The sequence below is a fragment of the Drosophila hydei genome, unplaced genomic scaffold, assembly GCF_003285905.1.
Source record: "Drosophila hydei strain 15085-1641.00,03,60 unplaced genomic scaffold, DhydRS2 tig00008124-arrow-arrow-pilon, whole genome shotgun sequence".
Taxonomy (NCBI): Eukaryota; Metazoa; Arthropoda; class Insecta; order Diptera; family Drosophilidae; genus Drosophila; species Drosophila hydei.
Window position 1 is genome coordinate 1,355,215 of NW_022045834.1, and position 22,204 is coordinate 1,377,418.

General features: G+C 38.9%; 4 protein-coding genes across 4 annotated transcripts in view; all 4 read left to right on the top strand.

The window, feature by feature from the left end:
- LOC111600401 (centaurin-gamma-1A) overlaps positions 1–22,204 on the top strand; it is a 79,668-nt gene that overhangs the window by 14,741 nt on the left and 42,723 nt on the right. The gene's annotated exons all lie outside the window — the stretch shown is intronic.
- LOC111600404 lies at positions 889–1,944 on the top strand. Its single transcript, XM_023316485.2, has 3 exons — positions 889–1,024; positions 1,093–1,258; positions 1,321–1,944. The coding sequence occupies exons 1-3, from the start codon at positions 919–921 to the stop codon at positions 1,895–1,897; spliced, it is 849 nt and encodes a 282-aa protein (XP_023172253.2). The 5' UTR covers positions 889–918; the 3' UTR covers positions 1,898–1,944.
- On the top strand, positions 2,068–3,164 carry LOC111600402. Its single transcript, XM_023316482.2, has 2 exons — positions 2,068–2,276; positions 2,344–3,164. Exons 1-2 carry the CDS (start codon positions 2,114–2,116, stop codon positions 3,090–3,092), a joined length of 912 nt encoding a protein of 303 aa, XP_023172250.2. The 5' UTR covers positions 2,068–2,113; the 3' UTR covers positions 3,093–3,164.
- On the top strand, positions 3,834–4,721 carry LOC111600406. Its single transcript, XM_023316487.2, has 2 exons — positions 3,834–4,078; positions 4,137–4,721. Exons 1-2 carry the CDS (start codon positions 3,873–3,875, stop codon positions 4,684–4,686), a joined length of 756 nt encoding a protein of 251 aa, XP_023172255.2. The 5' UTR covers positions 3,834–3,872; the 3' UTR covers positions 4,687–4,721.

Consider the following 22,204-nt stretch of genomic DNA (forward strand, 5'->3'; position numbering starts at 1 on the left):
TTTTATTTCTGCTGTTCGATATGATTTACAATTATCGTTATATCATCAGGGCTTAAGATGGATTAGCCGAAGGTCTTCAAGTGATTTATAATGTTATTATTCTTGCAATCAACATGTTGAAAAATATTTATTTATAGCTTTCGAGATGCAACGATTAGACCAAAGGCAAAATCGAATATTTCTTGCAAAGTCAGATCTATAGGACTTAGAGAAGAGCTGAAATTCTAGAATATTACTAGAACTTAGCTCAGGAGTAGTTGAGCTTGAGATTCATTAAAAAAGAAAAACTTTTGGATAGTTTCTCTAGATAGATCTACATAGAACCTCTTGAGTTTACAACGTGAAGCTAAATTTCCTTTTTTTCTTTTCGTTTAATCAAAGCAATCTAAAACGTATTAAATTGATTTATTACTTTTACAATCTTCAATTTACTAACAGAATGTCGTAAGCTCGTCTATAGTATTTTGTCTATGAGGCATTCGGACAACACCTGCTAGAGCTATCTAAGAACACCTGCGAAAAAAACAACATCTGACGCAGCAATTAGTCGCATATGAAATTTGACTATATATATAATATATATATATATATATATATAAATATTTGAAAATAAATCATTTGGACACATCGATTGGGCAATTGGATGGGGATCTTGAGATTAGAATACAAGTGTTTTGCACCTTTCTTATAACCTCTATATATAACGATGAGGCGATTACCGTAGCCAGCTCGAGAGCATGATATAAATTAAAATCGAAATTATCAATCTAAAAATAATTTGTGTAAATTGCCTTGCCTAATCTGTGGCTAGATGATTTATATGTGCATGGATTAACGGCGCTTTGGCACTTAGTGTAAGTCGCGGCTATAAAAGCCGTTGGCCTTAGCCATTTACGAATCAGCTAACAAAGCCAAACAATGAAGTTAAATGTATTTTGTTTCGTTACCCTTTTGGCCTGTGCTGCGGCCTACGAGGTGGACCTCTTGACCCCAGAGCAATTTAATCGACTTATCGAACGTAATCGTAAGTTCTATTCGATTCTTGAGTTTTACAATTGATTGATCTGTATCTCCGCACCTGCCCTGGGCTAGCCGTCAAGCCAGATGAGTATGGCCTGATATTGAACTCTCAGGCTAAGAAGGCCATGAAGAATTTGATGGAAAGTCTGCCCTGTGGCTTTCCGGAATATGGAGTTCCTCCCCTGGCGCCCTACACCAACGCTGACCTCAATATTCATTTGGCTCAATCGGTTGTTGAGTGAGTCCTCAAACGTTTCAGACTTCTAGGACTTCACTTGATTTGCTTCTTTGTTGCATCAGTTCGCTGGTCCAGTTTCTGCGCTTCCGTTTCGATGGGCTGGAGACGATGGAGGTCAAGAAGCTAAAGGTCAGCTACACTTTCAACAAGAAGGTTCAGTTCCATTTCAAGTTCAAGGAGCTGAAGGCTAGCGCTCACTACCTGAACACCGATACCTTGATTGATCTGCTCCAGGAGTTGGGTCTCTCGGTGCGCTACGAAGGCTCCGGACCGCTTGCCTTTACCCTGGAGGATCTGTCGATTCAGGGCTCATTCAAGTACAAGATGCCCTTCATCTTTGGCTCGATTAAGATTTATAAATTCGAGTGTGTCGTTGGCCTGGGCGGTGTCTCCTCTCACCTTGGCGGCATTCTGGGCAATGGACGTTTCAATGAGATGATCAACGAGATTGTGGAATATCAGGTGCCCGCCTTTGTCAACGGCCATCAGCAGGAGATCAGCGATCGCATTGAACAATTCATTGTGCCCTTGGTCAATGAACGCCTGAAGGGTCATAAGGTTTGGTTCCTGCTGAAGCAGCTGACCAATTCCACCAAGAAGTGCCATCCCACGCCAGCTCCCTGGCTGGCCGTCCAGTGAACGCACCACACAGCAAGCCCACCAATAAATCAGATGTAGCCTTTCAACGATTTGCGTTTTAATTAGCTGCGGGGTAGCTCTCCATAGATTATGGCTATCTAGCTGGCATTATCTTAGCGTGAAAGCCTTATCGTTCGTTCGTGTGGCTATAAAAGCTGCCTTCGGCATTGGCTGGCCAATCAGTTGCAGGTTGAGTTTCACTGAAAGACATTCGACATGCGTTTTCTAATTGTTTTGGCCGGTCTGGTCGCCATTTGTGCTGCGGGCACATTGCCCAAAGAACAGTCCCAACATCCGCTCGAGCAGCGCTTGCTGCAGCTCGCCGATCAGAACGGCGATATCGAGCTTTTCGCTGAGCAGCCCGAAACAGGTGTTGAAGGTGAGCGTGGAGCGTTGACTAATTGAAGCTAGAATGTTGCCTAATTGACGTTTTCAATCCTAAATAGTTGCTCCACACTTTGTGATCTCGTGGCAGGTGCGTCGCATGATTCGTAAGCTGCAAAAGCAAATGCCCTGCGGCTGGCCCAGTTTGGGTATTCCCCCATTGGCGCCGGTGCGTGTGAACGAAGCGAACTTGAATTTGAAGCGCGGCATCGTGGACACGATCAATCATGTCTTCCATCTGAAGATCGCCGGCCTGGACGACTTCAAGATCATGAAGTTCAAGCTGAATGTGATCTCATCGAAGATCACCTTCGATTTCCTGTTCAAGAACATTGACACAACCGCGCAAAAGTACGAGACCGATACGCTGATCGATGCCCTGCGTCAGTTGGGCCTGTCCGTGGAGTACGAGGGCGATGGCTCCATTCTGTTCGATCTGATCAATTTGCGTGTCAGCGGCATCTTGACTTACAAGCTGCCCATGCTGTGGGGCTCAGCCAAGATACTGTCCCTGAAGTCCAACATTGAGCTGGGCGCCGTCGACTCCGATATTCGCGGCTTCATGGGCAATGGCAAGATCAATGCCATCATCAATCGCCAGCTGGAGAATCTGCTCGTGAAGGCCATCAACAACAATCAGGAAGCCATTTCCGATACCATTGAGGAGACGATTGTGCCACGTGTCAATAAGATGCTCAAGGGCTACGACTTCTGGACCTTGGTCGATTTGATTCTCTCCAGCAGCGATGGCGAGAACGAGGACGATCCCATTGTTGTTGACTGCGTGCCACCAGCAGATCCCTGGGCCTAAACCACAAATGACATTCTAGCTTGGGCAAATTAGAGTTTGCTGCAATAAAGCTTTTAGATTGGTTTCGATACATTTTATGAGTTTGTTTTTTTTAAGCTGAGCTTGTGAAGAGATGGAAGTTTAGGGATAGAGCGAAGGGTTGGATTTTGTTTCTGCGATTTCTTTTGCTGGCTATTTAAGTTATTTATAACATTTTGTTGTTGCAGTGCTCTATAACATTTGACATTTGTTTTAAGACTTTGCAATTGAATGTAAGGAAATTCGTAGTCGGCGAATATCGTTGTTTATCGAGCACAAATTGTGGCACAGCTGATGTCCGTTGCATGCCAATTTTAGAGGCAGAGAGGCGGATGGCTATGAAGTAAAGAAAATTCGGAAGATTCCCAAGCCTAAAGCAGTTCCAGCTAAACTGAGATGGTCTTCAGTGAGATGTGTTATTATGAACAAAAATATCTCAGTCAACTTCATCTTGTAAGCTGCCATAGATTGCTAATCAAATCAATTAATTAGCTTGGCCAACTCATGTCTTGCTTTGCCTAGCATAACAGAGTATTTCCAGTAACATCTATGGCATCTACGCTATCACCTTTAGCTACCTTCAGTTTAGTCCCCATGAAACCTTGGCCTACTTTTAGGCAGCCTCCCGCTTGTGCTATCAACACAGTTAACACCTGTACAGTTCGTCCAATCTAATCGGCAATTGAGTGCTTAATCTTAGTGTGATTTTAACACCTGGTCGCAGCTACTGTTACGCCGTTTAGTTAACCTAAAGATTTCGAAATGCGCTGCTGGTTTTTGGTGCTAATTGCCTTGCTCGGCTGCTCCTTGAGCGTCTCGGGCCGCACGCTCTTCGATGATGAGCTGCGTGAGTTCACGGAGTTTCTGCGCTTGCAAATGCATTGCGGCTATCCGGTCAAGGGCATACCCATCCTGGCGCCCGCTCAGTTGGCCTACAAAGAGCTAGACATTCAAGCGGATTCGTTTAGGTAAGCTCACGCTTCACACTTAGGCAGCAGCTACAGTTTCCCTCGTTCCCCCTTGCAGCGGTCGTGGCAACATTACCAAACTGTCCATTGTGGGCCTGGACGGCTTTGAGTTCTTTCAGCTGCAGTGGAATAATATTTTCCATACCATCAAATTCGATGTTAACTTTCCCAGCATTCACTTGAAGTCTGAGAACTTTAAGTTCGATCTCAGTCGCTTCCTGGGCGCAACTGTCTCAACGCAGTGCGACGGTGTCTTGGATGTGGAACTGCTTGACTTGCGGGCCAATGGCAGCTTTGTGCTGCGTCCCTCGGGTCTAGCCAATGGCGTTCATGTCATGCGCTGGAACATCGATTGGCAGCTGGGCAAAGCCGTTTCCCAGATTACGGGCATTGGTGGCAACAAACATGTGGAAAAGGTTATCAATTTCATAATTCAAGACTTTCTACAGCTGCTCGTCAATGACAATCCCGAAGAGATCTCACAGTTTATGGAACAACTAATTGTGCCGCCACTGAATGAGGTGCTGGAGAATGTGGCCTGGTATGAAATAACTGCAATTATATTGGGCTTGGTCAAGGACGTCTTGCCCGTGGAGCCCATTTGCTGAAGCGCCAGCTGCACCATGATTAAGCTTGAATAAAGTGCTTAAAATGTTCTATTGGGTGGCCTTATGAAGAAGGGAGAGGGAGTGGAGAGGGAGTGGAGAGGGAGGGGAGAGGGAGTGGAGAGGGAGTGGAGATGGATTAGAGCGTGATATTTTCATATCAATGAAAAAGTAAAGATTTATTGTATATGATCTTGTGCAGTTTGGAGAGTTGGAAAAAGAAGGCCGCTTCTACAGTTTTCCAGCCAGGACATCAGCTATAGGTAGAGCTATAAAGCAAGTGATCGATCGGCTGGATAGATCGACAAATATCGATAAGTGAATAAATATTATTGTCAATGAAAAAATTAATTCTTTCATGCAAATGTATGGAAAAGACTCAAGCATGTCAAGCCTGATCACAAAAAATATATATATTCTTGATCTAGTAGACCTACAATGATTTAATCTTCTGCCCATAAAAGAGCATTAAAGAGCATAATTCTTTAAGTTGTCTGATGTCTCACTCAGTTGCCTTAGCCATGAATCAGTTTGCTTTTATTTATCTCTTTTCTATATGCGCTAATCACACACATTTAACTCTATATATTTGCAGGTAAGCGCGATTAGATTTGTATTAAAAATAAATATAAACATATATATATATATATATGATAAAGGTAAGCAAAGCAATAGAGTTATCAATTTCTGGCACAAGCTTACAAATCGCTCTAATCGTTGCAACCATAAATTATGGCCTTAATACGAGGTTCGTCTAGGCAGCAAATGGGAAAAATGAAAATCCATAATCGGATTTGGCGAGAGTCGCCAGCGGGACATCTCTATTCGTAGCTGGTCGGGCGAGGCTGCTGCCACGCAGCAGGACCAGGCGACGGGTGGTCCTCGTCTGGTTCAACACTTCCACAGGCTCGAAATGTGCTCGAAACACCCGTTCGAAATTGCAGCAGATGTTTTTTGGTTTTGGATTGTTTTTTTTTTATTATTTTTGACTATCTATTTTTTCACTATAATTATTTGTTGTTAATTAGTGGGGAGTAGGGGAGAGTCTACTTTATACTCACTTAGCTGCGATTTCTTTGGCATTCGTTGTGGCTCATTTGATTTGCAATTTATGAGTCTTTTTGGCGGCGCACACCTTGCGCACGTCAAGGAGCTGGCCGCACTCACACACACACACACACACAAGATGTCCTTTCATGAGTACGTGCTCTTCATTCAGCCGTCCAGCAGCGTTTGCATTGTCCGCAAACGCAGTTTTATGACCTAAGGAACAGCCTGCGCTTTGTGTTCATTGTCTCTGAGATTGCGATTGTGTCCTTGTTCCCATTCAGTGCATGGCTGCCTTGAACATTTGCACTACTTGGGCCAGCCAAGTTTCGTTTTATTTTTTTCTAGTTTATGTCCATTTGTTGACATTTACGATGCAATTTTCGCAAAGCCCTTAAATCATGACTCGCCGGTCAATACTTTCCTCTTGTACTTCGACCCTCTTGCAGTGCCTCGAGTGCCAATTCAGCTTGGCCCAGTTTGATTAGCCTCAATTTTAGCCACAAATCGTTTACGTATGCTGCACAGATTTACATGTGCTCAGAGCCAATATCCATACTAACTAGAGCAGCCTTGTGGCATAGACTTGGCTATTAGCTGCTGGGATTATAAGTTTTTAGCTACATATTATATATTAAATATTATATATTATAAATTAAAATATATATATATTAATTTAGGAGTATTGTGAAATTATAAAAAAACTTATTTTTGTATATAAATATTTTTTTTATGCCGCTGAATATATTTCTATAGCTCTTTTAGCTTTTAATATATGAGTGCAGATAGACAGCGCTTTCTCTTATTAACTTATATATATATATATATATATATATATATATATATATATATATATATATATATATATATATATGAGGAGTAGTTGCTGTATGTAAATTTTCAAATTGTTAGGCATTGGCGGCATCAAATAGCTCCACGAACTAACTGAATTTTCACAAGTATATATATATATATATATATATATATATATATATATATATATATATATATATATATATATATACTTGTGAAAATTCAGTTAGTTCGTGGAGCTATTTGATGCCGCCAATGCCTAACAATTTGAAAATTTACATACAGCAACTACTCCTCAACTCAATCTAAATCATAATTTTGACAAAGAACAAATGAAAAATATTGTAAAATTTAATATAAAATTAGCAAGCTCTTCGTCTGTGGCTTCGATGTCAGCCTCTATTCCCCTATTCCCGTTTAGCTGCTAGCGATTAAAAAGATGCAATTATTAAATTATATCTTGTAGAGCTTAAGAGCTAAAGTCTCAAATTTTTGCATTTAGCTTATACAAACACCAAGGCTTTAGTAGAAACTGCTAAAAAGTTAGATGAATGTGGAATGTTAAGGTTTTTAATGAATACATAACATAGAGTCAGACCCATCCGTATCAATACTTGTGTATTCTCGCAGCTATCTTTAAACTTAGCCAGAGTCTCTTGAGCAGACTAGAAAGTCATCCATCATCCATCAAATTATTATTTAAAATTATTATAGCAAATAAGCAGATTAGAAAATCATCAAATGAACTTAAATGTTTCCACTACGCCTCTCCTTTTTATCTTTTATTTTAACTGTTGATTGCTCGCAGTTGTTAGCAGTTATCCATCTCCCAATTAGACAATAAATTTCGCTTGTTGCCATCAATCAATGCAGGCAATTTAGAATCTAGAATCAGAATTGAAACATTCTACTTTAAGTAGTATCTTTTTCTTCATTTAAAGTACAGAACGAGTGATATTTAGCTTATTTTCTAGTAGCTACAAAACTACTCTTAATGCCATCCCTACGCTTTCCCTTAACAAAAACATTCCACAAATTGCCTTTGCACACACAACAAACCACATTTTACCCTTGCTTTTAGTTATTTCTTATTCAACCGACTTTCCTTTGCCTGCTCGCAAAACCTCTTAAGCGCAGCTTTAATTGCCTCTGCTTGCTGCTGGCTTCTCAAGACTTTTAAATTACTTCTTAATACCAAAGCCGAGCAAAGGCTTGCAGTTAATTGAAAAGTTTATGCGGCTGCCTTTTGGCCTACAGTTGGCAAGTCGCAAATATTTGCATGCTCCTGCGCTACTTGAAGGCAACTACTACAGAATAAGGCCCATATGAGCAGGAGGCTATCAAAGAAGGGGTTGCGTATGGCATTTGAGAATTTATGACAGGCGGCACTTGAGCGCGGAATTGTTAAGCACAGAAATTAAGATTCATTAACGGAGACTGGAGAGCGAGAGGGCGTGTGTGTGACAGAGACAGCGGCGTAGATAACCCTTGCTGGAACAATGCCGTCTGCTGCACATAAATCAAAAGTTTTTTGGCAAAAAGTCCCGATACGCAGATAAGCGGCCATCGAGGGCATGTTGCCTAGACTGCTAGAGTTTCCCTTTCGGCTCCAGTCGGTGCTTGTTTGCTTAAAGAGGTTCGTTCTTCTTACTCTGCTGTTATCCTTGCTGCGCATTAAATGAGTTTTAATTTGAAACGTAGTTGCGACTCGGCTTCAGCAGCAGAAGCTAGCATTAGACCGTGCTCTAGCAAAGTTAGCTCTAGAGTAGCTGCTGGCTGGAGCCACCCTTTGACTTTTCATCTTTTTATTCTTTGTAATTGAGCAACGCAATTTACGCAAAGTCGCGTTCTATAGGTGCGCTGTCCTGTAAATGAACAACAGCAGCCAAGGATGCTGAAGGCTGCAGAAGGTTGCTGAAGGTTGCTGTTTCTGTTCTGTTCTCTTTTTTTCAATTAAGGTTGACATGTGTCTGCGTTGCTCTCACAGAAAAAAATTGGTTGCCTTGCGACAAGTCAAGCTGAAAATTGCGCATTTGCGCCCAGCGTTAGGGAAAATTGATATCAGAGAAATCGGTTTTATTTTTTTTTTGAGGGGGTTGCAAGAGTTTCGCCTAACACGATTACCAGACACTTGCATCTTACAAATAGACGAGCATCGCTCTATGCAGCTATGTCTTCGCTTCTTGCCAGACAGCTGGCCTGCTTTGATTTGGGGCGGGGCATATCAATCAATTTGATGCTCTGCTGCATGTTTTAATTAAAAAAATTCCCCCAACTCAAGCAACTGTTAAACAATTTTCAATTGAGACTTTTTTAGGTGGCTTAATTGAATGAAAATACGAAAATCTATAGGAATTTAAGGCAAAAACTTGTGAGAAGTTGCAGTTGCTTTAAGTTTTCATTATAGGAATAATATTTTTTATATTATATAAAGCAATAATATAATGTAATATAAAATAATAATATATTGTAATATAATGCAACATAATATATGATATAATATAATATTTGATATAATAAAATTTAATATAATATGATATAATATAATTTATAATAATATAAAATAAGCTAAAATAATATAATTTAAAATAAAATAATAGAATAGAAATTTAATTAATTATATTTATTTAAATATTTTGATTTCTTCAATTCGCATTTTAAATAAAGTTGAAAATTCCGGGAGTGAAATTAAATTAAAAATTAAATTTTGTAGTTGCATAACACAAATAAAGTAATTAAATAGAGAAATTAAATTAAATTAATAAAATTTACTCAACAAGAAATATATATAAAATACGAGCCGAATTTGAAACTAAATTGTTGATGTGTTTCAATCCAATTCATTTTATAGAAGAGTTCATATAATATCAAAGTAAAGTTCAGTCTTATAAAATCCAAAGCACGAATCTAGAAACATTTTTAAAATAAATAATATTCAATAAATAATAATTCAAATTTGATTTATTGAATTTTTTACCAGAGATGGAGATGGACGTTAGAAGAGGTCAATAGATAAAAATAGACGAGATATGGATATAGAGAGAGATAGAGATATACAAGAGATGGAGATAGATAGCGAGACAATAAAGATGGAGAGAGACGATAGATAGAGATAGACAGGAGATGGAGGTAGATGATTGATAGAGATAGCCAAGAGATGGAGAGATATATTAGATAGAGGTAGGCAATAGAAAGAGATAGACGAAAGATAGAGCAAGACGATAGACGATAGATAAAGATAGATCCTATAGTTGATTTCATATTTATTTCCAATACCTAACTTATAGAACTCCTGTCCATTAACATGCTACACCATTTACCGTTAACCGAAAGGATAATGCGATATGTATGCATCGATGCTGGTAGCTGCGACTGGCAAGCGCTAACAAACCCAAGCCAATTGTAGCCAACCCACATATGAAGGCCCGCTGCGTGCTGCGTGCTGCTTGCTGCTTGCTGCCTGCTGCTGCTTGTAGTCAATCAATCAATGCATTGCAATTACACTTCAATTGGCTGTGGTTAAGCCCGGCGTGGCTTGCCAGGAGGCGCACTAGCAAACATTTCATAGATGACTTATTGGACTTTTGACAGCTGTCAAACCAGAGCTAAAGAAGCGACGCACACTTGCTGTCATTAGCATGACAATGGCAGCACGAGGTAGCTGCAGAACGGGGCAGCTGTCTTGAGGAATGTGCTGTGACATTTTTGTCAAATGTTTACACCTTTAACCCTTTGGCTGGCCATTGTCTCAGAGCGGGCATCTGCACGGGCCGCCACAAGCAAGGGGTTACAGGATCAGCAGCATCAGGATCAGAATCTAGCTCGAAATCAGGCTAAGCAATTGTCGTTGAATTGTTGTGTTGTTGCAATGTTTTGTTAATTTTATGTTTAATTAGCGGCATTTGTTTGGATTTGTTGGGCTTAACGGAGCAGAACGCAGAGAACAGCAGCTAAGGGAGATGCGAAGATCTATGTGCAAAGGCAGTGATCTACTTGGCTTGCTCAAGGATTAATATGACCAGTTATGAAAGGTATAATCTTGCCTTAAATAATGAAAGTTTAGCAAAGATTCTGAACTGTTAGGTTTTCCCATGCTCTTTACCAAGTCAAAAATCTTCTACTATTTTTGATTGCATTTTGAATTTCTATAAGGTATATCATATATCGTCTCTATCTTGATAAGCACAGCCAACATAATTATGTTATTTCCCAAGTTATCAACGCTTGTCTGCCGACTACAGCAACAACAAACCCAACTCAAAACATTCATCAAAATTATGTCAAATCATGCAAGCGGCTGCTGAAAAAAAAAAAATACCCAGAAAAAAAAACTAAGAAAATGCTAATGAAAATCAATGCAAAAGTGCATTAAAATAAATTTCATTGCCAAGGCGAGAAACCGCCAAGATTTGAGCCGGCAGCTGCCACATGAAGCTGTCATGTTCTTGGTCTAAGGCACACGCAGTCAGCCAGGAGCAGACTGACTGATAGACAGACAGGCAACAAAATTTCAGTACTTTTGCTGCAGCGTCATCTCCTACAGCTCGTCGGCTCATCATAATTTTCTTGCGGCTGCCTTCAGCTGATTTGCATTTTTAATCTCATAAGGATGCTGCCAGTTTCATTGTCCTTTGCCATGTTTTTCCTTGCGGTTGCTGCCAGCTGAACAGATCAACAAAAAAAAAAGATCTTCGAAAAAAATCTTGTAATAGAAAAAATGTGTGTGTACCTTGGTTGGGTGATCTACATATGTTTAATCCTGGATTTGTAACACGCCAGAGCCTGACTCGCTCGCCTGTATAATCCTGTGTCTCCTGCCTGTCTGTCAGTCTCCCTGCCCGTCTGCCTGTCTTTCTGTTATGCTTGAATAATTACTCTAATTAAAAGTGTTTCGATTTCAGCTTTAGCTTTCATCTTCGTCTGGCTTAGGCCTCAAGCGGATTTCCTTTTTGGGTTCGTTTTCTTTAGATTCTTATCTTAATGAACTGCGATCGAATTTTTGATTTGGATTATTTACTCAAAATTTAATTATCTGTTCCATAAATAGTTTAGACAAGATCTGACTTTGGGCGAGTTGCATTGCTGTTGTGACAATTTAGATTGAATGAAATCTTATGTTTACCTTACTTTACATATGCCCCTTTTTTTGTTGAAAGGGTATTCGGGGAGTGTTAGTTTTCTTTTCTTTTTATTATTGTGAAAATATTAATATGTTTATAATACATTTTTAGCTAAGCGGTAGTTTGTTTTTATGGAAAATGTATGAGAATTATTTTTATTTTTATACTCCTTCAGAAAGCGAAGAGAGCATATTTGGTCGTGTGTTTTGTCCCTTCCTTCGATTGCCTGTGGAAGCACAAAGTATTGCGTTGCTAAATTCCTGAGCTTGGAAACATATTTACCATGATCTTATACAGTGTTAAGATATTAGCGGAGTGGTATATGGGCAATTACTCTATTAAATTTTTTTTTTGATAAAGTAAAATATATATTAGTTCAGACTATTTTTAAATTTATAAAATAAATATATAAAAATAGTCTTTAATATAGTCTTTAATATATCTTCAATTTATTGCAGCCCCTTGGAGCCAAGGCAATTTGAATTTTATTATATCTAACACAGTTTTCGAAATAACATCTCAAAATTTTTTTCTATCCAACGACTAGGTGCGGGGCAGATCTGGAATTACTATATAATGTTTGTTATATTAGTATTATTACAAATTGAGCTCTGTTAAAGCTAAAGACTTGTCATGAAATATGATCAAATTTATTAAAAAATCTTTATTTATTGAAGAGAGATTTACAAGCAGAATAAAAATTTTTTAAAAGTCTATTTCGTTTGACCTCTATATATCAATATATTTTGATATACTTTTTATAATCCAGAACTGTTGCAGTTGGATCACTGCAGACCTTTCCTTTTGGGGCATAACAAACCACAAAATATCGATAAAAGTTGCGATTTATTTCAGATAACTCTACCTTACTTAGAAGCTATGTGTTTAAATGTTTGTTAACTTTTTCCGACAGTTGCCAATGCCTCGCTAAGCCTTAAGTAGTTTTGTATGATTGTTGCGCCCATATCAAAGATGCGCTTAGAGAGCACTGTATCCATGTCAAACAATAGACAATAGCCGATGTAATCGATCTGTTCTCAAAGAATTGTCCAAGCACTTCAAGAAATAAATCATGGAAAACTGAATGAGATCAATGCCCAGACAACGCAAATTATGTGAAAGTAATTTCCTAGATGAGAGCACATTGATAAAGAACAGAATGGAATAAAAAACGAAATTCAACTGTAAACGATCTTGAGATGAAAAAGACTGTACCGTTAGCTAATAGCCTACCCTCTGACCATTGTCATTTTGTGATGTCATCAAAACTCAATCAATTTGCGGTTGAGAAAAGTTGAAAAACTTTTCTTTCAGATTTTTTTTTCTTTTTTTTTCTGATGTCTGCTATGATTTATTTGTGACGCTTCAGTGGTTCAGTGGTGCAGTGGCATTTGGCTTGTTGCACTTGAGTGCAACATGCAGTGGCCATGTCCTGGCCACAGGACACCATCAGATCATTAATCATGCCCCTAGAGGAAGCTGCCGCTGCCGCTGCCTTTGCTAATGATGATTTCTCATTTCAACATTTTTCGCAAGTAACGAGAGAGAGAGAGAGGCGGATGGATTTGCTTAACATGAGCATAACCCACACTGAAACCACACAATTTTTGCCGAGATCAGACATTAATGTTCATTGAACTTTCACACTTTCAGAGCGTTGTCAATCGAATTTATTTCATTAATCATTCCATGCGTCTCATTAGAGCACCAAATTTTGATATTTAATATGCGAGTTCAATATGAATTGAATTTTTTATATTTTGCATTTATATTGTTAGACAACTGTGGTAACAGCTTGAAAAAACTTTGAAAATTAAGATGGGGTTTTGAGCAGCATTTAACTAAGCCTTGATTTGATGTTCTTTAGAGGGCAATACGTTTGAGCGAGTTAGCCCGGATTGGATTTGAGCTTTTGAAGAAATATATTTTTAACTCTATCCTAAGTCTATCATAGGAAGTATTCTGTGTTTAATTTAAAGTATAACTTAAAATATGAAATTATTTATTTTGAAAAGCGAAAAAACTCCACTCATTTTGCAGCATTTTTTTGACGGTTTTGTCAAGTTAGTTTCAATTTATTTAATTTATTAATTATATTATATTTATTATATACTTATAATGCATATGTGAGTTATTTGTAATTATTATATTGCTAGATGATGCAAGTGGCACTCTAATTTAATCACATAATCAGTGATTGTGAGTTGTGACCTAGCCTAAGTCTTAGTCTAAGTCTTAGTCTAATACACCTTAGCCTTAGCCCTAGCTTTCAGCTTAACTCTGCCCATAGTCCTGCCATTAATCCCTATATTTGCTTTGTGATTTCTTTTTGAAACAGGAATTTGAAGTGCATAATTATTTTCTCCTATAAATCTTCATCGCATTTTATTTGTGGCTCAGCCACGCCTTTCCTGTTTTTATCTATCTTTCGACCTGTTTATGTAAATAGAGTCTGTAATTGAGAAAACTCCCAGTGAATGTGTAGATCTTGCAGCCACGCCCCTCAATCACAAGCGGAGCTTGTTGTGTCAATTGAGACCCTGAAATGCGCTAACAAAAAGCCGCAGGGCAGGTTCCCCATGCCCAATTCCCGATTCCCGATTCTCGAATCTCAATTCCCAATTCCCGTTTTCCAATTTCCATATAGGCATTACTTTGTGCTGTACTCAGCTCTCTCGATCGACCGCCGACTGTGCGAGGGCACAATTATTAGCACTTAAGCGACACATTTGGTGCCTACAACAGCAACAGCTATGCCTATCCTTTGCCACATCCTCTGACATCCTGGGACAACCCTTAACGGCAGCCGGCACAAGTGTCGATGACACTTGGAGGGATTTTCGAGCTGAACAACCGCAGGATACCTTGAGTAAAAAAATGCCAATGCAACGTTGCATGTCATGCAGTGTCTATGTGTGTGTGTGTGTGTGTGTCAGGCAAAGGGTTAAGACGCGCCTCCCTGGGGCACGTCCTGACAAACACTTAAGCCAAAGTTAAACGCTTCGAGTGTCGTATTTTTGTTTATGTTTTTTACTTTTTGTGTGTTTACAGCGACGTGCTCTTTCTTAAGATACCCTTTCTAGAGGTTGCTTTATCTGAGTCATGCAGCTAGAAAATAAAGGTGATGTAGCTGCGTATGTGATACTGATTGGTTAAGATCAGGCTCGTTTTTATGTAACCTTATCTGTGAGTCTTGGTAGCAAGCCTAAACAAGTTTGGCAGAGGCTGACAGGCATTATCTAGGCGAAAGCTTGTCAACTACTAAGACTCCTAGTTAAGCCAAGCTTAGCTTGTCTTAATTTAACATAGAAAGCATCAACTGTGAGCTTATTATGATGAGCGAGCTGTACTAGCAGAAGAAGTTAGGTAGATCGTATAACTATAGCATATAAGCAATTTATCTTAAGTAAAAATATTAAATTTAAAGACTCAAGCTAAGAATTTCTAATCAATTTATGCTCATTTAAAAGGGATCAACTGAAAGCCTAGATTTCTTGAGCAAGCTGTGAGCTATACTAAAAGAGTGAATAAATTGAAGAAATATATCAGCTAAGTGAATCAGCTTATATAAGATATATCAACTGTTGAGACCTAAGCCAAGAACCTCGCACAGCAACCCAGCTTAGCTCAGCGTTTTCTTACATAGGAAAGCTCAATCGAAAGCTTAAATATCCTAAGCAAGCTTAGCTTTCTGTAAGCTAGGTAGAAATACAGAGTTAGATAAATTCAGAAACTGAATCATTCATTATATAGAACTGATCAAGATATAAAGTGGAATTTCTCAGTAAAAACTCAACAGCTATAAAAACTAGAGCATTGCTTATTCGTGCTGCTTTTCACATTTTATTTCCTTCCATATGCTTTTCATGCTTCTACTTGCACAGCAGTTGTCCGGGCTCCTGCAATTTCGCATTCAATTCGAAATCCAAATCAATAGCGACAAAAAATAAAAAATAAAATGTTCCTCAAGAAAGTTTTGCTTTTAATTCGCTTAAATTGCCAGCAGGACATGGGCCATTGTGTGTGTGTTTGCGAAATCCTTAAAGGATTGCCTTGCCTGCCCTGTGCGCCCCTTCCCCTGATCTCTGTGTTGTCACAGCTAAAGCGCTTTAATTTTGATTGCATTCGATTTGTTGTTGTTTCTGTTTTTATGCTGTTCCTCGTCGGCTGCTGTTTGCACAACTCTTTGACAAATTCGCAGGCTTGTTCCGTGCCCGGGGCATCCTTTTCACGTCTTCGGCATCCTTTTGGCAATTTTATGCAGCGCAAGGATTAACTATTTAGGCATTTGTTTGCTCCCCTTGTCACAGGCAAGTAGCCCAGATCTGAGGTTCTTTCGGCTCTGTCCGCTGTTCAGTACCCGAAGTTCGCTTGTTTTTTATTTAATTTTCTTCGCCGCCTCTTGTTTGTGGGATTTCAATTTATTTGGTTTGCGTTTTGTGTGTGTGAACAGTTTGCGAGTTGTTTGTAACAGTTATTATAGGATTTTGGCTAGGCAACTAAGGAAAGGTAGGGGCTAGATGGTAAAAGAAAGAGTTACTCGATTTATTAAAAAACATAGAGCAGGAAAATCAATAAAGTGTCGGACAATTCCATTAAAATTTGCTTCTATTTATAGTTTATTGAGAGGGCAGGGCTATAAATAGGTATAAATGGGGCTTACATAAACATTGATAAGAAATGGGGGGGGGGGGGGGGGGATAAATTATAGAAGACCTTTTAGGAAACCAGGGCTGTCTTCATAATTTAACTATTTTTAAACAATTTCACAATTTATACAATTTCTTATAGTTATTAATGGCTTAAAACATAACGATAGTATATCGATAAATTTATTTAATAAAATATTTTAGAAAGATAAGCATGATAGAGCTCTTTTTAATTTATATGTGTTACAATTTGTCTGAATTTACGAAATTGTAACTCTAGACAGTCCTAAAAGTGATCGATAACAAATCGATATATATAAAAATGAATTAAATCATGGTCATAATATTATTTCTTAGTCCTGTTAAAAGCTGTAGACACAATAGATATTATTCTCATATATTTTTATTAGTAATCGATAACATATCGATATCAGATGTGTGTAGAAAATAGTTAAATGAAAATCATTTATTGCTAAAGCATTGCTTTTAGTTTGTGTTTAAAATGTAATATATATTATTGTCATACAGACTTAATAGTAATCGATAAAATATCGATATATATTGAAAACAACAAAAGCATTGTGAAGCTGTACTTATCATTTTAACAGACTTTCGAAGCCTTAGAGATTTAATAGCTATGATTTATATGCATGCTTGATAGTGATCGATAATGTATCGATTTATCTATAAACTTATTTATTTATTTATTTAAGTATGAAGAAAATAAAATAATTTTTCTATAAATTTCAAGGGCTTTGAAACTTAATTGTTTTAAGCATTTAGTGCTTGCAAAATTTATAAACATTATGGGTATTCCTTTCACTTATTACTTTGATTACTTTAACAAATTTATATAGTTCGTAACCATATACTAAACATAGACTATATCTTATCTTTAACTTGACCCTAGTCGCCTATCGATTCAAATGCTGCTGCAATAGTTCCGCCTCTTCACTGTTTTAAGCCTCAACCTGATGGGTTTTTTCGAATTTCGGATTCGCCTTGGGCTGGGCGTTGATTGTTGCGACTGTTTGACATTGACAGAATGTCAGTTGTAGGATTTATCGCCCAAGTGCCACTGTCTACCTGATGTTCATTCACTGACTTGCTATGCGCTGTTTGCCAAACTGCGAATGCTGGAAATTCCCTTGGCCATTTTTGCGGCCTGTTTGAGCCTGATCCTGTCAAGCATTGCGATTTGCTATCGCAAGTAATTAGTTGGCTGTCAGCATTTTGGTTTGTGCCGCAAAAAGGATTTGCCATTTAACGTGTCACAATGAGGCCAACACCTGCGCAAACACATGGCTGCTGCTGCTGCCTAGTTTCTGTACGGGGCGCGCGCCTGCGGCAATATATTCTGGCAGAAGAATCATTTTTTTTCTGCTTCTTGGAAATGTGTTGCAACCTACTTTGATGAAATGTTAACGTCGAAATGAGAAATTGCATGTGTTGTGTGCTGCTTGTGTTTGCGCATCATTTCATGTAGCCTGGCCAGCTCAAAACTGGGCTAAGCATAAAAAGGATAACAGCAGCAGACAGTCAACAGCAGCAGCAGCAGCAGCAGCAGCAGCTACCAAATGAGTTTTGCTCCACATTGATGAGCCTGCAGTATGTGTGTGCTGAATGTCCTTTGTATCCGGCATTGTGCATGAAAAGTGGGTCGGCGGTTTGTTGTCGCAAAAGCTGTCGCAGTCCATTGAATGCAACTGACAATGACGACTAGACTCGACTTGCCTCGACTCGCCTCGCCTCGACTCGCCTCTCCTCGCCTCGCCTCGCCTCGCCTCGCCTCAGCTCCTGTCACAATCTGACGGCAAACAAATTAGCTTAAATGAGTGGGTTTTTTTTCTCTTTAGCCGAAATCTCTCTTGTTTGCCACGACTTCTTCTATCTCAACACACCCTCAACTCTTGACGCATTGATTTACGAGCTATCTTTAAGAATATATATCACAGCTGTTGGCAATCGTCGATTGATCGTCGCTGATCTGTGACGATTTCCTTCGGATAATTGATCTTGTTATTGAAAAGGAAGCGTAACAATTGGCAATTAAACTTTTTATGGAGTGTATCAAATGTGAAGGTCTGTGACTATGAGACTTTATAATAGAGGCAAAGAATATCGGGCAAATGAAATGTGCCAAAGATGCTATGCTAAGGTGAGACATTAAAGGCAAGCCGAGATAGTCTTTCAGCTTCCAAATCGAATTATCCATTAAGCAAACTAAAGCTGAGCTTAAGATTCAATATTGTACAATACTGGATATATCATATAATCTATAATCTATTCATCTATTTGTTATGCTTTTCTCTCATTCTTTATTTATATCTCTCTTCATCTGCCTCTTTCTCTTTGATCCTTTCTTTTTTATTTATTTTTCTCTGTCTCTTTTTATCTTTTTACCTCTCTCTCTTTTTCACTCTCTATCTCTCTCTTTGTCTCTTACTCTCTCTCTTTCCTTCTTCGGAACTGCTGCTTCCCTCTTTTTTTCTCTCTCTCTCCTATTTTAGGACTGTTGCTTCTCTCTCAGTCTCTGTCTCTTCTTCACACTCTCTCTCTTTTTCTTTATCTTTGTTTTTGTCTATTTCTTAGCCTATGTCTCTTTCTATCTTCTTACCTTCTTTCTCCTTTCTCTCTCTCTTTCTTTGGGATGGCTGCTGGTCTATCTCTGGCTCTCTTTCTCTTGCTCTCTCTTGCGCTCCCTATCTGCTGTTTCTCTCTCTCAGTCTCCTTCTCTCCCTCACTTGCTCTCTCCCTCTCTCTCTCTTCTTCTCTATTCCTCTTCTTACCTTTTTCCTTTCACTCTCTCTTTCTTTGGGACTGCTGCTGGTCTACCTGGCTCTCTCTTTCTTTCCCTCCCTCTCACGCTCTTCCTCCTTTGACTGTTTCATTTGCAATAACTTGCAATATTTACTTTGTTGAGTTATCCTTAAACGTTCCTTAAAGCGTTGCTCTGTCGTCGCATGTAGTCGGCATATTAAAAGTAATTATTTCATAGCATTATTTGCGAAATTGGTTCAATTATGCGGAATTTATGTCTAGATGGCATTAAAAAGGAAACCTTTTACGAGCTCTGGCACGTGATTTGACTTAATTTCCTTGAAGGAACTGTATAATTGGCCTATGGCAAGCAATTTGCTGCAGTTGCCAGCAAGGACAATGACCGACGCCAACTGGATATATGAATATATAAGTTAATGCTAAGGCATATGCACCTTTCTAGCCATGCAATTGCGGCGCACATGTCCTGGCCAAAAGTCGAGGCCTGCTGCGGAATGCCTTGCGTGTCGAATGCCAGTTGAGCGTCCTCTGGCCGCCCTCCCGCCGCGCGTGTTGCAATTGTTCGTGCACGAGACACGGACACGGATATGGACACGCGTCATATTTTAATTATGACAGCCGGTCGAGCGGTCAGTAAGTCAGTCAGAGAGACACAGAGCGAGAGAGAGAGAGAGAGACTAGCAGCAACCCCTTAGCGCTGTAATGACCAAAAGGCAGGAAACAGGATATGCCACACGGATGCAGCAGCCCCGGAACTCTCACCTTTGTTGACAGATTAGTGGCGATCGCAACGCAACATAAACTTGACATATTTATTTGACACTTTGATTGTTCTAAGCTTGTCAGCATTTTTTGATACGCCACAGGACACACACAAACACACAGGCTAAAGCCTAAAGCCTAAAGCCATATAGCACAGGCACGTAGCACTCTAATTTCACTATGAAAATTTGTAGGGTATAAGTCTTGGGGTCTGTGATTTTATAGAGATGATATTTAAAGATGAGGTCTAACTCTGCCAGCCTTGCTTATTAATAAGAAATTAACTGCTTAAGATTTAACTTTATCAAAGTCTAAGTTTTGCTCTTGCCTTAACTTTATAAAGGATTCGCTTTTAGTTATATTTATTTATATTATATAATTATATTTTATTTTATAAGAATACAGCCTACATATTTTGTGTTATCAAACAATGTTTGTTGTTCAAAGATGTCTGCTAGTCGAGCTATAGGACAAATTTTATATAGGTTAAACAATCTATGCAATCTAAGCATATAGAATATGTCTGCTAATCGAACACTTCTTGTTGTCTTATTTGTTCTACGATATATGTTGTATGAGCTTCCATTCATGGCAGTAGCTGCCAAGGATATTTGCTTAAGAGAGAGCCAAACCTCCATTATTGCTGTCTTCTATGCTATGCGATATATACTATATCAGCTTTCCAAGCATGGCCATCTAACTATGCTCAGCTATAACTAGTTGTCCAGGATATCTGTCTGTCTTATTTGCTATACAATATAAAATATATTATATACAATATATATCAACTACTTGTCTATGATATCTGCTAGTCGAATATTGTCTGCATCGCCTTTGAGCTGATCGCAGCACAGTTAAGCGTCACTAATAATTGCTATAGAATATCAAACCAAAGCAATCTAAGCAGCAGGTTCAACTATCTATTCAGATTTTGCTATAGGATATATGTAAGTCGAGCAGTTGTTCACTTCAATTAGCTGTAGGTTTCCTTTGGCAGTCAACTCGAATTCATATTAATTTATGGCTACATTTGCTTCTAGGCAATCGGCTAGTCGAGCCCTGCATATTTTGCATAGTTCGCCACGTTCTTTTGTGTGTTGGCAGCGCGTTAAACAAACTCGAACTAATGAGTGCACTTTTTCCATTTACTGGAACAGCTTTGCCAATTATGCGGGCCATGCGCAAAAAAAAAAAAAAACTGAGCGAATAAAGGAAAATAGGGAAAAAATTAATATAATAAAAGTCAAGGTGCAGCAGAAATAGCGCGGCACTTGACGCACGAGCCGTTGCAGCAGGGCGTGGCAGACGCGAGGCGGGGGCTGCGGGTTGACTGAATGCACATGCCCAAGCAGCGGGCAGTCTCTCTCTGTCGCGTGTTCACTTTAATTTCATTAAACTGCATTGCTGCTCATTACAGCTCGCATTTTAATGAACCCCCTCGCATTGCCCTGCATATCCTGTGGCAGGATTTTTGCGCGCTGTAAGCGACGCGCAGGCGCGGACAGTTTAAATGGACTCACGCTTTAAGGGTTGCTGCAGTGCAACCCCCACCCTGACTCGCCGCTCGCCGCTTGACCAACGGTCAACTGCTGCAAAATCCTTGCTCTGTTCTCTTCTGTTTTCATTTTTTATCGCTGTTGTAGTCGACTTTTTAAGCTTTCAGCTTGTAATATTTGTAATAGGGTCCCGCAGCGCCAGAGGGGGTAGCATTTGCCACCCCTGTTTGATTGATTGATCTCAGACTGACCGTTGAGTGTCGGCAGCGACAGCGGCGGCTGCACTTAATGGTCATCAAGCCTAATGTCATTTGTCAATCTGTTCATTAGAGTCAGCTAAATATAGATATATCGAAGTTATTTGTTCTAAACGGAGCTGCACTCGAAACCAGAGTGTTTTTTTTTTCTTGACTGATATTTGCTGTCATTAGAGTTCATTAGGTTGAGCTATAGTGACATTGTGGCAGAGTAACATAGATACTAAAAAGGTTATTTAACTACTAGAAGTATGAGCTACAGCTGTCGCTGCCTTGAATTTGGCTTTTTGAATTGAACTAAGCAATTTGCTTTATTTTTCGATAATATATACAAAGATTGCTGAAACAAAGAGTGTGGAATTTTATTAAATTTTGTATGTTGTATATTATAATAAATAGCTTTCGATTGACTTCTCTTGAAAATGGAAATTCAGATTTGCATATATAGAAAGTGCTTATACAGATAGTTTGCTTATCTAGATAGTTTTCTTGTTAAGAAATATAATCAAATTTCTTTTATTTACAAGAAATGAAGTTGCCAAGTTTTGTATGTAAATGCTCTTAATATAACATTTAGATGACCTACTTTTTAGTGT

What these genes read in the sequence shown, in the direction of transcription:
- LOC111600404 (XM_023316485.2), top strand. Translation starts at nt 919, where the DNA reads ATGAAGTTAAATGTATTTTGTTTCGTTACCCTTTTGGCCTGTGCTGCG. An exon ending in TCGACTTATCGAACGTAATC is followed by an intron (nt 1,025 to 1,092) that starts GTAAGTTCTATT and finishes GCCCTGGGCTAG; the next exon opens with CCGTCAAGCCAGATGAGTAT. An exon ending in TTGGCTCAATCGGTTGTTGA is followed by an intron (nt 1,259 to 1,320) that starts GTGAGTCCTCAA and finishes TTGTTGCATCAG; the next exon opens with TTCGCTGGTCCAGTTTCTGC.
- LOC111600402 (XM_023316482.2), top strand. Translation starts at nt 2,114, where the DNA reads ATGCGTTTTCTAATTGTTTTGGCCGGTCTGGTCGCCATTTGTGCTGCG. An exon ending in GCCCGAAACAGGTGTTGAAG is followed by an intron (nt 2,277 to 2,343) that starts GTGAGCGTGGAG and finishes AATCCTAAATAG; the next exon opens with TTGCTCCACACTTTGTGATC.
- LOC111600406 (XM_023316487.2), top strand. Translation starts at nt 3,873, where the DNA reads ATGCGCTGCTGGTTTTTGGTGCTAATTGCCTTGCTCGGCTGCTCCTTG. An exon ending in ATTCAAGCGGATTCGTTTAG is followed by an intron (nt 4,079 to 4,136) that starts GTAAGCTCACGC and finishes TCCCCCTTGCAG; the next exon opens with CGGTCGTGGCAACATTACCA.